Source organism: Poecilia reticulata, chromosome 2, assembly GCF_904066995.2.
Source record: "Poecilia reticulata chromosome 2, P_reticulata-male-v2, whole genome shotgun sequence".
NCBI classification, from domain to species: Eukaryota; Metazoa; Chordata; class Actinopteri; order Cyprinodontiformes; family Poeciliidae; genus Poecilia; species Poecilia reticulata.
In genome coordinates, this window is record NC_088831.1 from 14,888,084 (window position 1) to 14,902,411 (window position 14,328).

Consider the following 14,328-nt stretch of genomic DNA (forward strand, 5'->3'; position numbering starts at 1 on the left):
TTAACATAATCGTGTTAATTTAACTTAATTTTACTTTCAAATTTATTTTTGCTTCATGTACGTTTTGTATTTTCTTTCTCTTTTTTTAAAAAAATTCATTCATACTTTTTAAAATATAAGCAGAATAAAATTTGAAGTTCATATTTAATTGATCTGAATTAATACGTTTTTATTAAATACGTTTTTGCTTTACTTTATTGCATTTTGAATTTGCTTTTAGTATGTTTATTGTATTTAATTACAATTTTTCCGTAGTTTTATGTGGTATAAATAACTTTAACAAAAGGGAACTCCGTGACATCACTTCCTGTTAATGTTATCTGTACCTATCAGAGAAAAGACAGAAAGTAAGTTGTCTCACTACACTTTTAATTCTGTTGTAAGTCATGTAACCAAGTTGCCGCTGCGTTCTTTCGTGTCTTTGTGGTTTAAGCAACAGTAAGAATAATATTTGTTTAACTCGAGTCTATTAGACTTTTTGTTTGTTCCTATAGTAACTAGAGGCGGTCAGAATACCAGTCTCAGACAGGTTCTTGGTCAGAGAACTCATCTTCGCGGATATAGACGATCTGTGTAGGTCCGGGTAAAGGTGGGGCGCTCAGTCTGATGATCAACTTGTAAAAGTTTTCTGAGACGGATTTCTGGGAGGACGGCGGGGAAACACGGCAGCGGGTAAGTCACCGGAGTTTCTCCGGGTTCTTTCGGTCACTGTCGGGCTCTCGGTGCTGCAGAAAGAAACGTTTAACGGTCTATTTTAACTCGAGTACCCTGAGCAGAGAAGCGTTATCTGTTGCTGCCCAAGTGGCTAGCAAACGCAAGGTTCAGAGTGACGGGGGAAGTAGCCAATAGGAGCCTCCGGAGGGGAGTTCTGCTGGCAGCCTGAGCCAATCAGAAGCGCCGCTGCCTTTGAAGGCGGCAATGTGCAGCAGAATGTTTAGAAACTGGTTTCCAGCTGCTGGCTCAGAGGAAGCTGAGTGTCGACGCCGACAGTTCCTGATTCTGATCACTGGACGTTCCGGGTCACAGCTGAGCCGGTTCTGGTTGGACTGGTTCTGGTCTGGCTGGTTTGGGTCGCCCCTCACTAACACCACTGATAAGGTCAAGTGGTTCATTCCACAGCAGCTCTGAGGCCCAGGCTGAGACTGGATCTGAACCACAGCTCCAGAACCTCGTCTGGGACTGGGGAACACGTTTCTACTGCAGGAAGTCCACCCAGGAGCAGGTAACTGTTGGCCAGGTTCTGTCAGGACACTGGGGGGAAAAGTAAAGTGGGGCTGATTTTTCAGAATCAGTCTGAATCAAAACCACGGCTCCAGAACTAGTGGAACTGCTTCTGGACACCAGAACAGAGAAACTTGGTGCCCAGTGCTCTGACTGGAGGCAGTACCCGGTGAACTTTGACCTGGGAGGTTCTGACGGACCTCTTCCTGTTCCAAGGTCCAGTAGAACCTCCTCGACCCGGCCCAGTGCTGTTGGTGTCTGACTGCTTGTGTTTCTGTGCAGGAAGTGTCGTTTGATTTGAGCCAATCAGCTTCCAGAGAAGCTGAGTCCTGGTTTGGTGTCGGGACCGGTTCTGATTCTGTCCCAACTGGACCGACCGGACCGGAACTATGTCCTCCGGTAAGAACAAGGGCCAGAACTCACTGACCCTCCACAAGGTCATCATGGTGGGCAGCGGCGGCGTGGGGAAGTCGGCGCTCACGCTGCAGTTCATGTACGACGAGGTGAGCCTCTCACTACGTTTCCCATAATGCCTCTGGCTTCTGTGAGTCAACTGTCCGCTCTGTCGCAGTTCGTGGAGGACTACGAGCCCACCAAGGCGGACAGCTACAGGAAGAAGGTGGTTCTGGACGGAGAGGAGGTTCAGATCGACATCCTGGACACGGCGGGGCAGGAGGACTACGCCGCCATCAGGGACAACTACTTCCGCTGCGGCGAGGGTTTCCTGCTCGTCTTCTCCATCACCGAGCAGGAGTCCTTCACCGCCATAACAGAGTTCAGGTCTGACCTGTCACCGTGGTAACGCAGGGGTCTGGGTCTGGTACCAGAGCCAAAGTAGATAGGAGCGTCTCACTCGGCTCCGTTTAACCCCAACGGATCGATTCTAATAGTTTGTTTTGTCTAAAGATGAAATGGCAAATTTCCGGCTAACTGAGTTTGATATAAATTTATGATAAAACTTTAAAAACATTGGCCTTAAACTGAACCTGACCCCGAAAGTCCAGTTTTCATATCCATGAAGGAATAGCCTGAAACTCTGACAGGTTGCCATGTCTGTCGTCTCTCTACTTGTTCTACGGAACACTCATTCTGCCGAGATTCTCAGAAAAAATCAAAACAATAAATGACTGGATAAAGTGATTCATTTGGCAAATATTTAATCTAAAAACCAAAATATAAAGCTTTCCCCAATTCGGAGCTTAATGTTGACCAATAGGAGAGAAGCTGACTCTGAAGCCCCGCCCACTTTACCTCCTGCAACAAGTCAGGAGAAAGAAATGAGGAAACAAAGAAATATTTATGGAAAGTTCAGTGTGATTAACATAATGACTACATGGAGAATATGAAATCAATATTAAATATAAAGAAATCTAATGAAGCCACGTGATGATGTGATAAATTAAAACTTGAAAATAATTAATTCACGATGGATAATTAATGAAATTTGAAAAGTTTTAATTACTCGATTTTATTATTTGTGAAGCCATTTATTAATTTCTATTTTTATTGTTAGTTTTGGCAGGATGTGTCCTCCATATATTTCCCTTTCACACTGCCTCCAACCACTTTAGCCGTCGCTAAAGTTTGGCTAGTGCTCCCTCCAGCTGATTTACTGTTAATGATTTAATCAGCTAACCGTTAAAAACCGACGGCGGCTGTTCTCTGTTTGGTTCATAACTTCCTCGTTGTTACGCATCGTCATCATCACTTTAAAATCTGATTTTAAACATATTAACAGGCACAAATTTACACCACAATCCTCCTTTTGATTAGAAAATATCTAATATTTCATATTAATCTCCTCAGCTCTTTTAGCTGCTCCAGTCTTTTTCTGGTCAAACTTTTTAATTTCCAGATTAACGATCAAAACAGATTTATAAATTTAACTGGCAGTCGATCAGAAACATGAATATGGAATTAATAAGTTCAATCAATTATTTTAACATATATCTTATAATAATGATTGAAAAACTACAGCTGTGCCTTCGGGCCATTATAGGTAGACGTAAATTTTCACCAAAAACTCTCAGAAATTTTAATCTCAGATTTTTCCAGAAACATTTCTGAATTTCAAAAGTCATAAATGTTCAACTTTTGGGGAAAAGAAATTCAAAATGTTTTTCTAGAAAATTTCTGATATCTCAAATTCATGATTTTTGTTTTATGTCAATTTTTTCACTTTTTAAACACTGAAATTAACTTTTCTTTCTATCTAGTCTGGTCCTGATACGCTGTTTTAAAAAACAGATTAGATTTATGAAAAAAATTAAATCTATTTAAAAATAAAAATAACTTTTTTCTAATCTTCAAGTTAATCTCAGATGAAAGTGGACGATGTTTTGGGAAGGAGCCGTCAGGGGAGCTGAGTAGCCAATCAGATGCAGTGCTGTGCTCTGACAGAAACCAGGTTCTTCTCCCTGTTTGCGGGCTTTAACTAGACGGTGTGTCCCTGCTGGTTGCAGGGAGCAGATCGTCCGAGTGAAGGAGGAGGAGGCGATCCCGCTGCTGGTGGTCGGGAACAAGTCGGACCTGGAGGACCGGCGCCAGGTGAGTGTGGACGATGCAACGGCCAAGGCGTCCGGCTGGGGCGTCCCGTACGTTGAGACGTCAGCCAAGACCAGAGCCAACGTGGACAAGGTGAGCGCCGTGGTGGATGACCTCTGACCTTTGCCCCTCCACCTGCCTGACCTTCACCCCTCCACCTGCCTGACCTTTGCCCTCCCCCTGCAGGTATTCTTCGACCTCATGAGGGAAGTCCGTAAGAAGAAAATGGCGGAGAGCAAAGAGAACGGGCCGAGCGGCGGCAGGAAGAAGCGGCGCTGCTGCGTTCTCTAGGTGGAACTGAGCGCGCCCAGACCGCAGCGCTCAGTTCTTATTTATCTCTGCTCACATTCCTGAGGCTCTGAAACACTCGTCTGCACCCTGGGTGACCTCTGACCCCGTCTCCAATCAAGCTTTGTGTTAAACTCTATAATCATGCCACAGAACCGGACTTTAAGGGAACTCGGCTTCAAGCTTCTCTGGGAAATAGGAATATTATTATTATTGTTATTCTGCACCAACACTCATTATTGTTTATATCTGATTAAATCAAGTTCTGTTATAAAAACGCTTCTCTCTTTAATTACACTTCAAAACCAGAATATTTACACTATAAAATACTAAAAATAAATGTTAATATTCAGAAAGAGAAGATTTATATATTTAATCTAAAGAATAAAATATAAAAATAGATTTCATATAGATTAAATGATAAAAACCATTTATATAATTATGTAAAATAAAAGACAAGATAAATTATTAGCCTTAAAAAAAGTGTTCAAACTTGAAGATCATGTTGAAGATTTTTGGTCTGGAGTTGAATTAATAAAATGTACAGTATTTGGTTTTAAATCTTTTATAACTTTTTAAGGTGAAGCCGTTTAAATGACTGGCTGAAGAACAGCAGTAGGTCTGGTTCTGGCCACCAGGTGGCGGTGTGTCCTCGGTGTTTACGGCTGAATGGGTCAGAAATGCTCTCGGCTCCAGATTTATGGCAGCTGCTCCAGTTTCGCTGCTGGTTTCGGGTCAGGCTTCAAACTCAGGCCGCCTAATGAGGCTGAAAGCCGGCGGTTCGGAGGAGAACCGTCCGGTAGACGGTGACACACATCCCCAGGTCGTCCTCCTCTAAGCCTCTTACTGTAATCACGCTCCTGCTGAGGCGGCAGGACCCGCTTCCTCCGCCTCACCGCCTCGCAGCTCCTCAGAACCGGTCCGGGCTCGGCCCAGGAGTCCAGGATGCCGTGTGGAGACGCGGTGGCCGTGTGGGACGTGGCTCTGAGCGACGGCGTCTACCGGGTCGAGTTCGCTCACGGCACCACCACGGGGAAACGGGTCGTCTACGTCAACGGGACGGTGAGGTCTGAGAGCTGGTTCTGATTTCACTGAAAGGACGGTCAGCGCCAAAACTGGGAGCAGATGGGGCTCAGTGCGACGTCATAGTGAGGTCACTTCCTGGGTTTTAAACTGCCCAGTGGGGTCAATGAGTCCAAACTGAAGCAGAAGCAACAAATCCATCAGAACTGGGTTTCTAGGTGTTCAATGAGGTTCTGGTGAAGGTTTAATGATGGAAACATCCGTCCATCGACTGAAAACCCAGGACTGGGGTATTACCAACCACTCAGGTTCTGGTTCAAGTTTCTGAATCAGTCCATGTTGAGATAACCTCCAGGAGAACTTACCTCGTCTTCTCATTGGGCCATCTGGGCGTCCTGTGTAGATGTTGCTTCCAGATGTCACGGTGGCAGACTGAAGGTCCAGTAGAGACCAGCGGTGATAGAAGCTATAACCTGAAGAACGAGGCTTTTAGGGTTTAGTTGGAGTAGGAAACCAATGAACAGGTACTGGAGCCGTGGAAGTCGTGGGAAACCCGACAGGTGAAACGGGGAACATTGAAGACCTGGTCTCAGGGTAATGTTGGATGGTTGAAGGAGCACTTTGAGGATCTATTTCACCTAGTTCTATTTGGAGGAGACAAAGCTAAAGTAAAACCTGTTAGCAGGGGGGACTGAGGTAGGACCCAAGGAGCTAAAGGTTCTGGACATTTTTGGACTGTTCAGTGGACGTGTCTCCTGAATGGAGGACTGGTCCTCTGGCGTGGCAGGTCAGGGTGGTAGTTCATGTCTGTGAGGATCTATGGAGGATCCTCAGGTGAGTACAGTCCAGGATGTTGGAGTGGAGACTCAAACTGGTGAACCTGGTGAACCTCAGGTTAAGAGGAGCAGTGTGGCGTTCGTCCAGGTGTGGGACAGCGGACACTTCGGCTGGCTGGTCTGTGTTTGTCTTATCTACGGTTTCCGCACCATCCCTTTAACTGTACAGTCCCTTTAACTGTACCGTCCTTTTAACTATGCTGTCCCTTTGACTGTACCGTCCCTTTAAGCAGCCTGTAGTCAGTCAGGTTTTCTGCAGCGTTTCCTTGGTTGTGGTGAGTGGATGAATGATTCGGTTTGCTGTGCAGGAGGTGATCAGGAAGGACTGGATGTTCAAGCTGGTTGGGAAGGAGACCTTCTCGCTGGGCAGCGCCGACACCAAGGCCACCATCAACATAGAGGCCGTCGGAGGCTTCGCCTACGAATACTCGCTGAACGTCGGAGGGAAGAGCCTGCAGAAGTTCATCGACCACAGAGCCAAGACCACCAAGACCTGGGTGGTCCAGGTGGACGGAGCGGACTGCAGGGTCGTCCTGGGTGAGTGCACAGAGGGGTCAAGAGGTCAACCTGAACACTGACCGGTCCTGACTGACTGTGTTGTGTCCAACAGAGAAGGACACCATGGATGTTTGGTGCAACGGGCAGAAAGTGGAGACAATGGTGAGAAACATCTCATCAGAACCAGAACCAAAGCACCACCATGAGGCCAACAGCAGAAGTGTCCACTGAATTAATTATTTACTTTTTTATTTATCTAATGTAACTTTTTAAAATTAATTTAGCTAAAGTGTTTATTTAGTTATTTAATTAAAATTAAGAAACACTTTACTGATCCCAAAGGGAAATTAAATGTTGTTACTGTAGATACTGTTGGCAGGAAAGAGCTCCTGTAGCAGTCTGTATTACAGCGAACCTGAAGAAGCCTCTGACTGAAGACACTCCGTTTTTTCAGGACAGACTGATGAAGAGGATGGTCAGAGATGGTCATGATATTATTATTTATTTAATGTTGGCTTTTATTTCAATATAATACATGTAGTTAATTAAATCACAAAATTAATTAATTTAATTTTGATAATTTTGATAAATTACTTATTTAAGTAATTTATCTTAATTTTCTTTATTTTATTATTTAGCTTTTTTATTTTTCCATACCTACATATTTAATATTCTTATTTTATTTCATTTGTACTTTTTTAATTAGTACTTTTTAAAAAACATTTTAAATTTAGAATAATTTATTTTATTAAATTATTTGTAAAATATTGATTTTATTTTAAGCAATTTCCCTTTGGGGAAATTGGGAAAGTATATTCTATTCTATTTTAGATGTTATTTTTTGTCCAATTAAATTATTAATAAGAATTTTTTCTGCTGTCCCATGTGTCTCCTGCATGTCCTCATGTCCTCCTCCTGTCCTCTTGTCCTCCTGCCTTCCTGTCTTCCTGTCCATAGGGAGAGTTTGTGGACGACGGCACAGAGACCCACTTCACGGTGGGAGAACAGGCCTGCTGCATCAAGGCCACAAGTGGAGGCAAGAAGAAGAACGGCATTGACCACAGCCTGCTGCTGGACGGACTCAAGGTTCCTGCTTCCTCCCACTAGCGCCGGACCAGTGGAGCTGGACCAGAGGTTCAGACAGAACCAGCAGGGGGTGCTGTGGGATGGCCTCACAGATGTGGGACTTCTTGTTTTTCTTTTCTGACTCTTAAATAAAGCTGTATCTCCTCTGATGGGATTTTATTTTGAAAGGTCGTTAATGGCTGGTTGTTATGGCGGAGGTCATCTTTGCGCAGTCTCCATCTGTCTGAATGCAGCTGTTCAGCAGAACGGCGGGAAAACCGGAACACGACTGGTCGGACCTTCAAAATAAAAGCTCAATACAGATTTAGTATTCTAATTTCTGAATGTTAGTAAAAACAGATGTTGCTTTACTCTTTATCTGTTAGGTGAAAATAATAACTCATCAATAAAGTAACTAACATATTAACGTTAGTTTATATGGAGTTAAGGTGGATTACAGAATACAACGTTTGACTTCATTAAACCAAAATTAAACAAACTGAACACATTAATGTTCAGTTTGTTTATATATATATATATATATATATATTTACACACTGCTTCTTCTCAAAGTGGGGAACACCCCCAAAAGTGGTGGAGAATGACCGAGCTAAGATCCTGTGGGACTTCCAGATCCAGACAGACAAGATGGTAATGGCGAACCAACCGGACATTGTGGTGGTAGATAAAGGACAGAGGAAAGCCGTTGTGGTGGATGTAGCAATACCAAGTGACTACAACATCAGGAAAATTGGAGAAATACCAGGGCCTCAGGGAGGAACTGGAAAAGACCTGGAAGGTGAAGACCACAGTGGTGCCTGTGGTCATTGGGGCCCTCGGGGCAGTCACCCCCAAACTGGAGCAGTGGCTAAAACGGATCCCAGGAACAACATCAGACATCTCAGTCCAGAAATGTGCAGTTCTAGGCACAGCCAAGATACTGCGCAGAACCCTCAAGCTCCCAGGCCTCTGGTAGAGGACCCGAGCTCAGAGGATGAAACAGACCACCCGCGGAGGGTGAGAAGGGAATTTTTTTATTTTTTTATTTACACACTGCTTCTTTGTGTGCTTCGGAGTTTCTGTGCTGATTAATTTTTTTGTGAAGCGATAAAAGCTGGTAGCTCTTGAATTGCTACAAAATAAAGCTGTATTTCCTTCAGCCCATGGCTGCAATGTTGACACCTTGAGATGCCATGAGACCTAAATCCTGAACATCATGGCATGGAGTGCATCCCAGTTTTCCATGTCTGGCATTGATCCTGTGTCCAGACAGAGGGATAATCAGTAGCCCAGCATCATGACCTGTTTGTTCTGAAGATCCTGCAGCTTCCACTTCTCTTCCTAACATGGTGCCTCCTCACCCTGACTCTCATACTGACAGGAGGAACCACAGAGCTCTGTTAGGTTAAAGCTCATCTTCTGAAGTTGGGATATATTTTTCCTCCAACAGGATCCAGAGGAATCACCTCAAACCAGATGTTGGACTGGATTTTATTTCACTGTCATTTGTGAATTTTAGAGTCTCATTTTCAACAGTGGAGCTATAAAAGTTGAAAAAGGTTATTATTTTGGAGAAAATCTCATCAACATCAATATTTCCACTAAATAAGAGGCAAAAAATAAAGGAAAAGCCTCTCAGACTCTGAGCTCAAAGCAAAATGCCAGAGAGCACCAAACTATTTTTTTTTAAATTAGACAATTAATTTAATTTCACATAATTATCTCGGTTGAAGCCATTTGTTTGTTAAATACTTAAAGAAGCATATTTACCGTGTTTGATGTTTGTTGTGGATGACGTGATACTCACAGACTAACGAGATAATTAGTCCAAGTTTGTCGTTTATTGAACGTTCAGGAATTACAGCGGCTGTAATGGTAAAATACAGGCGCAAGGTAAAATAACCCTTTTACCAGAGGTGAAACACACCCGTTGCCATGGCAACCGCCACGAGTCGAGCAGGGACTACATTAAAAACATAACATTCAGTCCGTTACGATATTAGGTTTTCAGGCTTGATATTTATTTTTGCGATTATTAATAAACCTCCCCGAACACAGCGGTGGTTGATTAGTTAATGTTAAACTCCTGCTCTGCTAGTTATTTTGGTAATGGAACCGAAACGCACAGAATTGCGCAACACTGTTGAAACAATAATCACTGAGATTATTATTGTTGTTGGGATTTTTTAATTACATTTTATTTTGTTGTTGCTGTTTAATAAAGTTACGAACGTTTTAAGCGTCAGAGGAGGACGTGCTGCTCTCAGCGTCCTGGCGGCGTTCAGTTTGTCATCTAATGCCGAGATCGACTCAAAATCTTCCGCGATCGACGTATTGCACCCCTGCGCGAAGCACGAACAGTTCGGAAACAATGTGAAATGGGAATAAAGCTATTTATTAACTGATTAAGTCATGTTTTAGATCGTTCTTGAAAAACTAATCAGCCACGGTTGATTAGTGATGCACTCACGGCTGCACAGTGAACCCATTGATTCTTTACAGCAGACAGCCGCTCCTCTCTCTTACAGGTACTACGTACCCCCGCTAAATCTTTTAGGGGCAGTACCCGACCGTACCCGCCTACTTTCACCCCTGCTTGTAACTACGGGAAACTGGGTTTATTCCAGTTTAATGGAACTGAAATGAAATTTAATTAAATTTAATTGTATTGATTTAATTAGAAGAAGCTAAATTAATAAAACACAAACAAAAACACAGTTGATTTTCCCTGAAATTACCGAAAATTAATTAGGATAAACAAGTTAAAATAAACGTGTTAGACAGTGAAGCTGGAAGTTAAACTAAGCTGTTTTATTTTGAAAGGTTCAACCGGATGTCTTTATTTGGCGGTGTGTGGTTGATGGTCCTGGAGGAAATCCCGGCTGGGATCTTCGGTGTATCCAGCAGGACTGAGCTCGCCGCGCTGAAGGAGCGGGACAGGAGCGGTGTTTGGGTTCTAGTTGCGGGACGTACCTGACGCTTTGACCCGGTTCGGTCGTCCTGGGTCACCCGGTACCTCCTGTTGGCTCCCTCCGCTGAGTTTCCAGCCGAACCGGGGAGGTTATCCGGATCTTTTTACCAGCAGGGAGACAAAACAAGGAGCAGGGATCCAAACTAGCCCCGCAGACTGATTACCGAGCCCCGACCCGCGGCTATTTTCCCGCATGTTGTCTGCGGTTAAACCCCGCATTCTGGCCTGATGTGAGGCCGACTCTCACCCCTGGAATTCGGCGACTTTTCCCAGTTTTCCCCCCGGCTGCTGGGAGCTACAGCTAGTTAGCTTTAGCCAGCTAGCATCCAACAGGCCGTTTGTCATCCTCCTCCTTCGGTCAGTTATGACTCAAAGTTCCGCTGGAAGCTCCGTTTAATCCGGCTGCAGGACTCCCAGCGGCCCGGTAATCCAGCCCGGCCTGGAAGGATATGGGGCAGCGGAGCTCCGCCGCCTCCCGCACATCTGTCACCGCAGCGGAGCAGGGAAGCGGGGAGCCCCTGGGACAAGCAGCCTTCCCCGGACTGTAGCTGCCATCTGGCCGCCGCCGCTGGAGGAATCCCGGATCTCCTCCCCGGGATGTAGAGCAGAATCCGGGATTATTTCTCCGGGATTATTGTTACAGTTGTTCCCAGAAAGCCTGAAGTCGTTCCTGGAGCCGCGTCTCCCCCGTCAGAATGAACTACCAGCTGCATCTGGCCAACTCGGCCGCTATCCGGTCCGAGATCCAGAGGTTCGAGTCGGTGCACCCGAACATCTACTCCATCTACGAGCTGCTGGAGCGGGTGGAGGAGCCGCTGCTACAGAACCAGATCCGGGAGCACGTCATCGCCATCGAAGGTAGGACCGAGAGAAAGATGCAGGTTCTGCAGGCCCGCCGGGCTGCTGCACATCCTGCTGCTGAGAACCGCGCAGGTGTGTGTGTGTATGTGTGTGTGTGTGTGTTATTGCTCTGAGTTGGTTCTGAACATGCTTGACCCGGCCCAGATCCCTGAGGCCCTCAGTTCTGGTCTGAACAGTTATCATATCGTTTATCGTGATTTATCGTTATTTTAAAACCTCCAGTATTGTTGGAATTGTTAGTTTTGTTATTGTTTTCGATTGATTTATTTTTAAATATCATTTTAATGTATCGATACAAATCAATAAGTTTGATCATCTGGTTGAATGCAGTTCAGTTGTGTAACTGCGAGCAGGTTGTGTTGCTATGGTTACTGAGATTCACCTTGAGAGAAATATTGTCTTATCGTCACTTTTTATCGTTATCACAATAGTTCTATAAAACATTGATATTTTGCACGTGATATTTTACAGTCTGTGTTAGGCAGACTGTGATGCGGGTCATTATCTTCTGCGGGCCAGAAGATAATAATTTGAGCTGAGGCCCAATTGGGTCTGCAGGTTCTTTTGGTTCTGCAGGTCCGTTTGGTTCTGTAGACTCGGTTGATTCTGTAGACCCGGTTGGTTCTGCAGGTCCGTTTGGTTCAGCAGGCCCGTTTCGTGCTGTAGACCCGGTTGGTTTTGCAGGTCCGGTTAGTTCTGCAGGCCTGGTCCAGGCTGAAGCCCGGCTGCAGCTGCTGTTTCCTCCAGAACCTCACAGGAACCTTCATTGTTGTTTGCTGGTCCATCCATCCTGAAGCGGGCCCTTCCTGTTCAGAACCGGGTCCAGAGAGGACGCAGCAGCTGAGCGGACCTTTGTTCTGCTGGGCCGTGTGACCCAGTTGGCCTGGCTGCTGTTTGTTCGCCGTCAGCTTTTGTTTCCTCTGTCAGCCTGGATCTCAAGTTTCTGTTTCTGAAGCAACATAAAGAACCAGAACCCGGCTGAGGTTCTGCTTAAACACACACTGCAGTGCTGCCAGGTTCTGCTGGAAACAACCAGAACCGGTTCCTTATGTAACTATGACGACTAAAATCAGTCCCAACATAAATGCAACTTTTCACCTGGTTCAGATTTAAACCCAAAATGTTGGTGTTAAACCAACAGTGTTCAGCATTAGCAGGGCACTTAGCTTTAGCGTAGCGCTTAGCATTAGCATAGCATGTATTATTAGCAGAACGTTTGACTTTAGCATTATCAGAGCATTTAGCAGTAGATGGACTTTGGTGGTGTGTGGTTGATGGTCCTGGAGGAAATCCCGGCTGGGATCTTCGGTGTATCCAGGACTGAGCTCACCAGGAGCGGGACCAGAACCGTTCATCTGATGAACCGTTTTTTACCAGCTGGACCTGAAGGTTCTGTTCAGATCTCACTGTGGACCCAAACAAATGTCTGTGAGTTTGACCTTTGGCCCTGGGAAAGGAGGGAATCATCATGGCAACCAAGGGCTCCAAAGTAAAGCTCCCTAAATCTTTGTGATGGTTTGAGTTTTTTCATTTCAGTTCCAGTTCTGCAGTCTGATCCGGTCTGGTTCTGGTTCCGGTGCTGCTTGTGTAACCTGAGCGGCTGTAAAGCTGCTTCAGGCCGTTATGTAACATCAGAGCGTCTGTCCTCCAGAGGAGAGGAAGATGCTGCTGCTGCTGCTGCTGCTGATGATGAGGATGACTCACCGCCAGGCCAGAGCGTACTGAGCGCGCTCAGTGGATTCTGATGGGATTATGGTGGCAGATGTTGGATCCAGCAGGAACATCTGGACTGGTGTGCAGGCAGCAGCCTCAGCTGGATCCCAGTTCAACCAGTCAGATCTGAACTGGGATTAGTTTGTGTTAATCTGCAGCAGTCCAGATTATCGGCCGTGTTGATGTTCCAGATGTTTCATCCTGGAAAGCATCAGAGCAGCACAGAGCAGCCTGATTGGTCGACTCGGGCGCTGCTTTGATGCCGGTTGCCGTTGGAAACCTGATGAACCTGAGAGGAAACAGCTGCAGATGACTCATTATTTAATCCCACTTCAGGTCATTTAAACCAGCCTGTCTCCATGGCAACACCAGTTTGATCTGAACAAAAGCTGCTGTTATGAGGCTGGAAAATACGACGGTTTCTCTGGTCCTTAAACGCATCGGCCAACAGGAAGTAGTTTGTTTCAGAGTTCACAGAAAACGCTGCTGGTTCTGGTTCTGGACGTTTGGGTCCTAAAGGCTCACCGGACCAATTCTTCAGTCCAAAGAGAGGTCAGAGGTCACAGAATAAACTGTAAAAAGCCCTGGGAGAAGACAGCCAATGAAAACAAATACAAATAAAACAATTTAGTGGGGAAAAAAAATCATATGAATAAAATCCATCCCTCCATCCATCCATTTTTTGACACCCTTGTCCCTCAGTGGGGTCGGGAGGGGTGCTGGTGCCTCTCTCCAGCTAACGTTCCGGGCGAGAGGCAGGTTCACCCTGGACAGGTCGCCAGTCTGTCGCAGGGCAACACAGACACACAGGACACACACACTCACCCCAATAGAGAGACCCCAATTAACCTGACAGTCATGTTTTTGGACTGTGGGAGGAAACCGGAGTACCCGGAGAAAACCCACGCATGCACAGGGAGAACATGCAAACTCCATGCAGAAAGACCGGGGCCGGGAACCCAGAACCTTCTTGCTGCAAGGCAACAGCTCTACCAATTGCGCCACTGTGCAGCCCTATGAATAAAATCCAACGGAAAAATTTAAATATTATCACAAAAAGAAATAAAGAGGAAAAATTAAGAGGTGAAAAAATCCCCCTGACCCCCTTACAAAAAATGATTAAAAAAAATTGAAATACGAAACAGAATTATAGAAGAATTTATTTAAAAAAAATTTTAAAGTTAAATGCTGAGTTGTACCAATAATGACCATAATAATTAATAACAATAAAAATGTAACCTTAAAATAAATTATTTAATATCCATATGAATATATGAATTTTTAAAAAAAAGGGAATTATTAATTAAA

At 45.0% G+C, this 14,328-nt stretch overlaps 3 protein-coding genes across 5 annotated transcripts in view; all 3 read left to right on the forward strand.

The window, feature by feature from the left end:
- The first annotated feature begins 324 nt into the window (after window positions 1-324).
- On the forward strand, window positions 325-4,330 carry LOC103456799 (ras-related protein O-RAL-like). Of its 2 annotated transcripts, none has more exons than XM_008396553.3 (5): window positions 325-672; window positions 1,504-1,724; window positions 1,793-2,001; window positions 3,684-3,858; window positions 3,952-4,330. In XM_008396553.3, exons 2-5 carry the CDS (start codon window positions 1,611-1,613, stop codon window positions 4,054-4,056), a joined length of 603 nt encoding a protein of 200 aa, XP_008394775.1. In that variant the 5' UTR covers window positions 325-672; window positions 1,504-1,610; the 3' UTR covers window positions 4,057-4,330. The 2 variants fall into 2 exon arrangements, with proteins under 2 accessions (XP_008394775.1, XP_008394783.1); XM_008396561.2 differs by lacking the exon at window positions 325-672 and adding an exon at window positions 686-1,222.
- A 240-nt stretch (window positions 4,331-4,570) lies between these two features.
- LOC103457147 (fas apoptotic inhibitory molecule 1-like) lies at window positions 4,571-7,645 on the forward strand. The gene is made up of 4 exons (XM_081598066.1): window positions 4,571-5,115; window positions 6,221-6,449; window positions 6,523-6,572; window positions 7,368-7,645. Exons 1-4 carry the CDS (start codon window positions 4,999-5,001, stop codon window positions 7,515-7,517), a joined length of 546 nt encoding a protein of 181 aa, XP_081454192.1. The 5' UTR covers window positions 4,571-4,998; the 3' UTR covers window positions 7,518-7,645.
- A 2,691-nt stretch (window positions 7,646-10,336) lies between these two features.
- The window catches only part of agap1 (ArfGAP with GTPase domain, ankyrin repeat and PH domain 1), a 59,732-nt gene continuing 55,740 nt past the window's right edge, over window positions 10,337-14,328 (forward strand). For both annotated transcript variants that reach the window (XM_081598050.1, XM_081598052.1), the window contains exon 1: window positions 10,337-11,304. In XM_081598050.1, the coding sequence (XP_081454176.1) occupies window positions 11,142-11,304 (163 nt within the window). In that variant the 5' untranslated portion in view covers window positions 10,337-11,141. The remainder of the gene's footprint in view (window positions 11,305-14,328) is intronic.

Excerpts from the sequence above, each read along its gene's own strand:
- LOC103456799 (XM_008396553.3), top strand. The coding sequence starts at position 1,611 with ATGTCCTCCGGTAAGAACAAGGGCCAGAACTCACTGACCCTCCACAAG. Across the intron at positions 1,725-1,792 it reads TGCAGTTCATGTACGACGAG|TTCGTGGAGGACTACGAGCC; the intron begins GTGAGCCTCTCA and ends GCTCTGTCGCAG. Across the intron at positions 3,859-3,951 it reads CCAGAGCCAACGTGGACAAG|GTATTCTTCGACCTCATGAG; the intron begins GTGAGCGCCGTG and ends CTCCCCCTGCAG.
- LOC103457147 (XM_081598066.1), top strand. The coding sequence starts at position 4,999 with ATGCCGTGTGGAGACGCGGTGGCCGTGTGGGACGTGGCTCTGAGCGAC. Across the intron at positions 5,116-6,220 it reads TCGTCTACGTCAACGGGACG|GAGGTGATCAGGAAGGACTG; the intron begins GTGAGGTCTGAG and ends TTTGCTGTGCAG. Across the intron at positions 6,450-6,522 it reads GGACTGCAGGGTCGTCCTGG|AGAAGGACACCATGGATGTT; the intron begins GTGAGTGCACAG and ends TGTGTCCAACAG.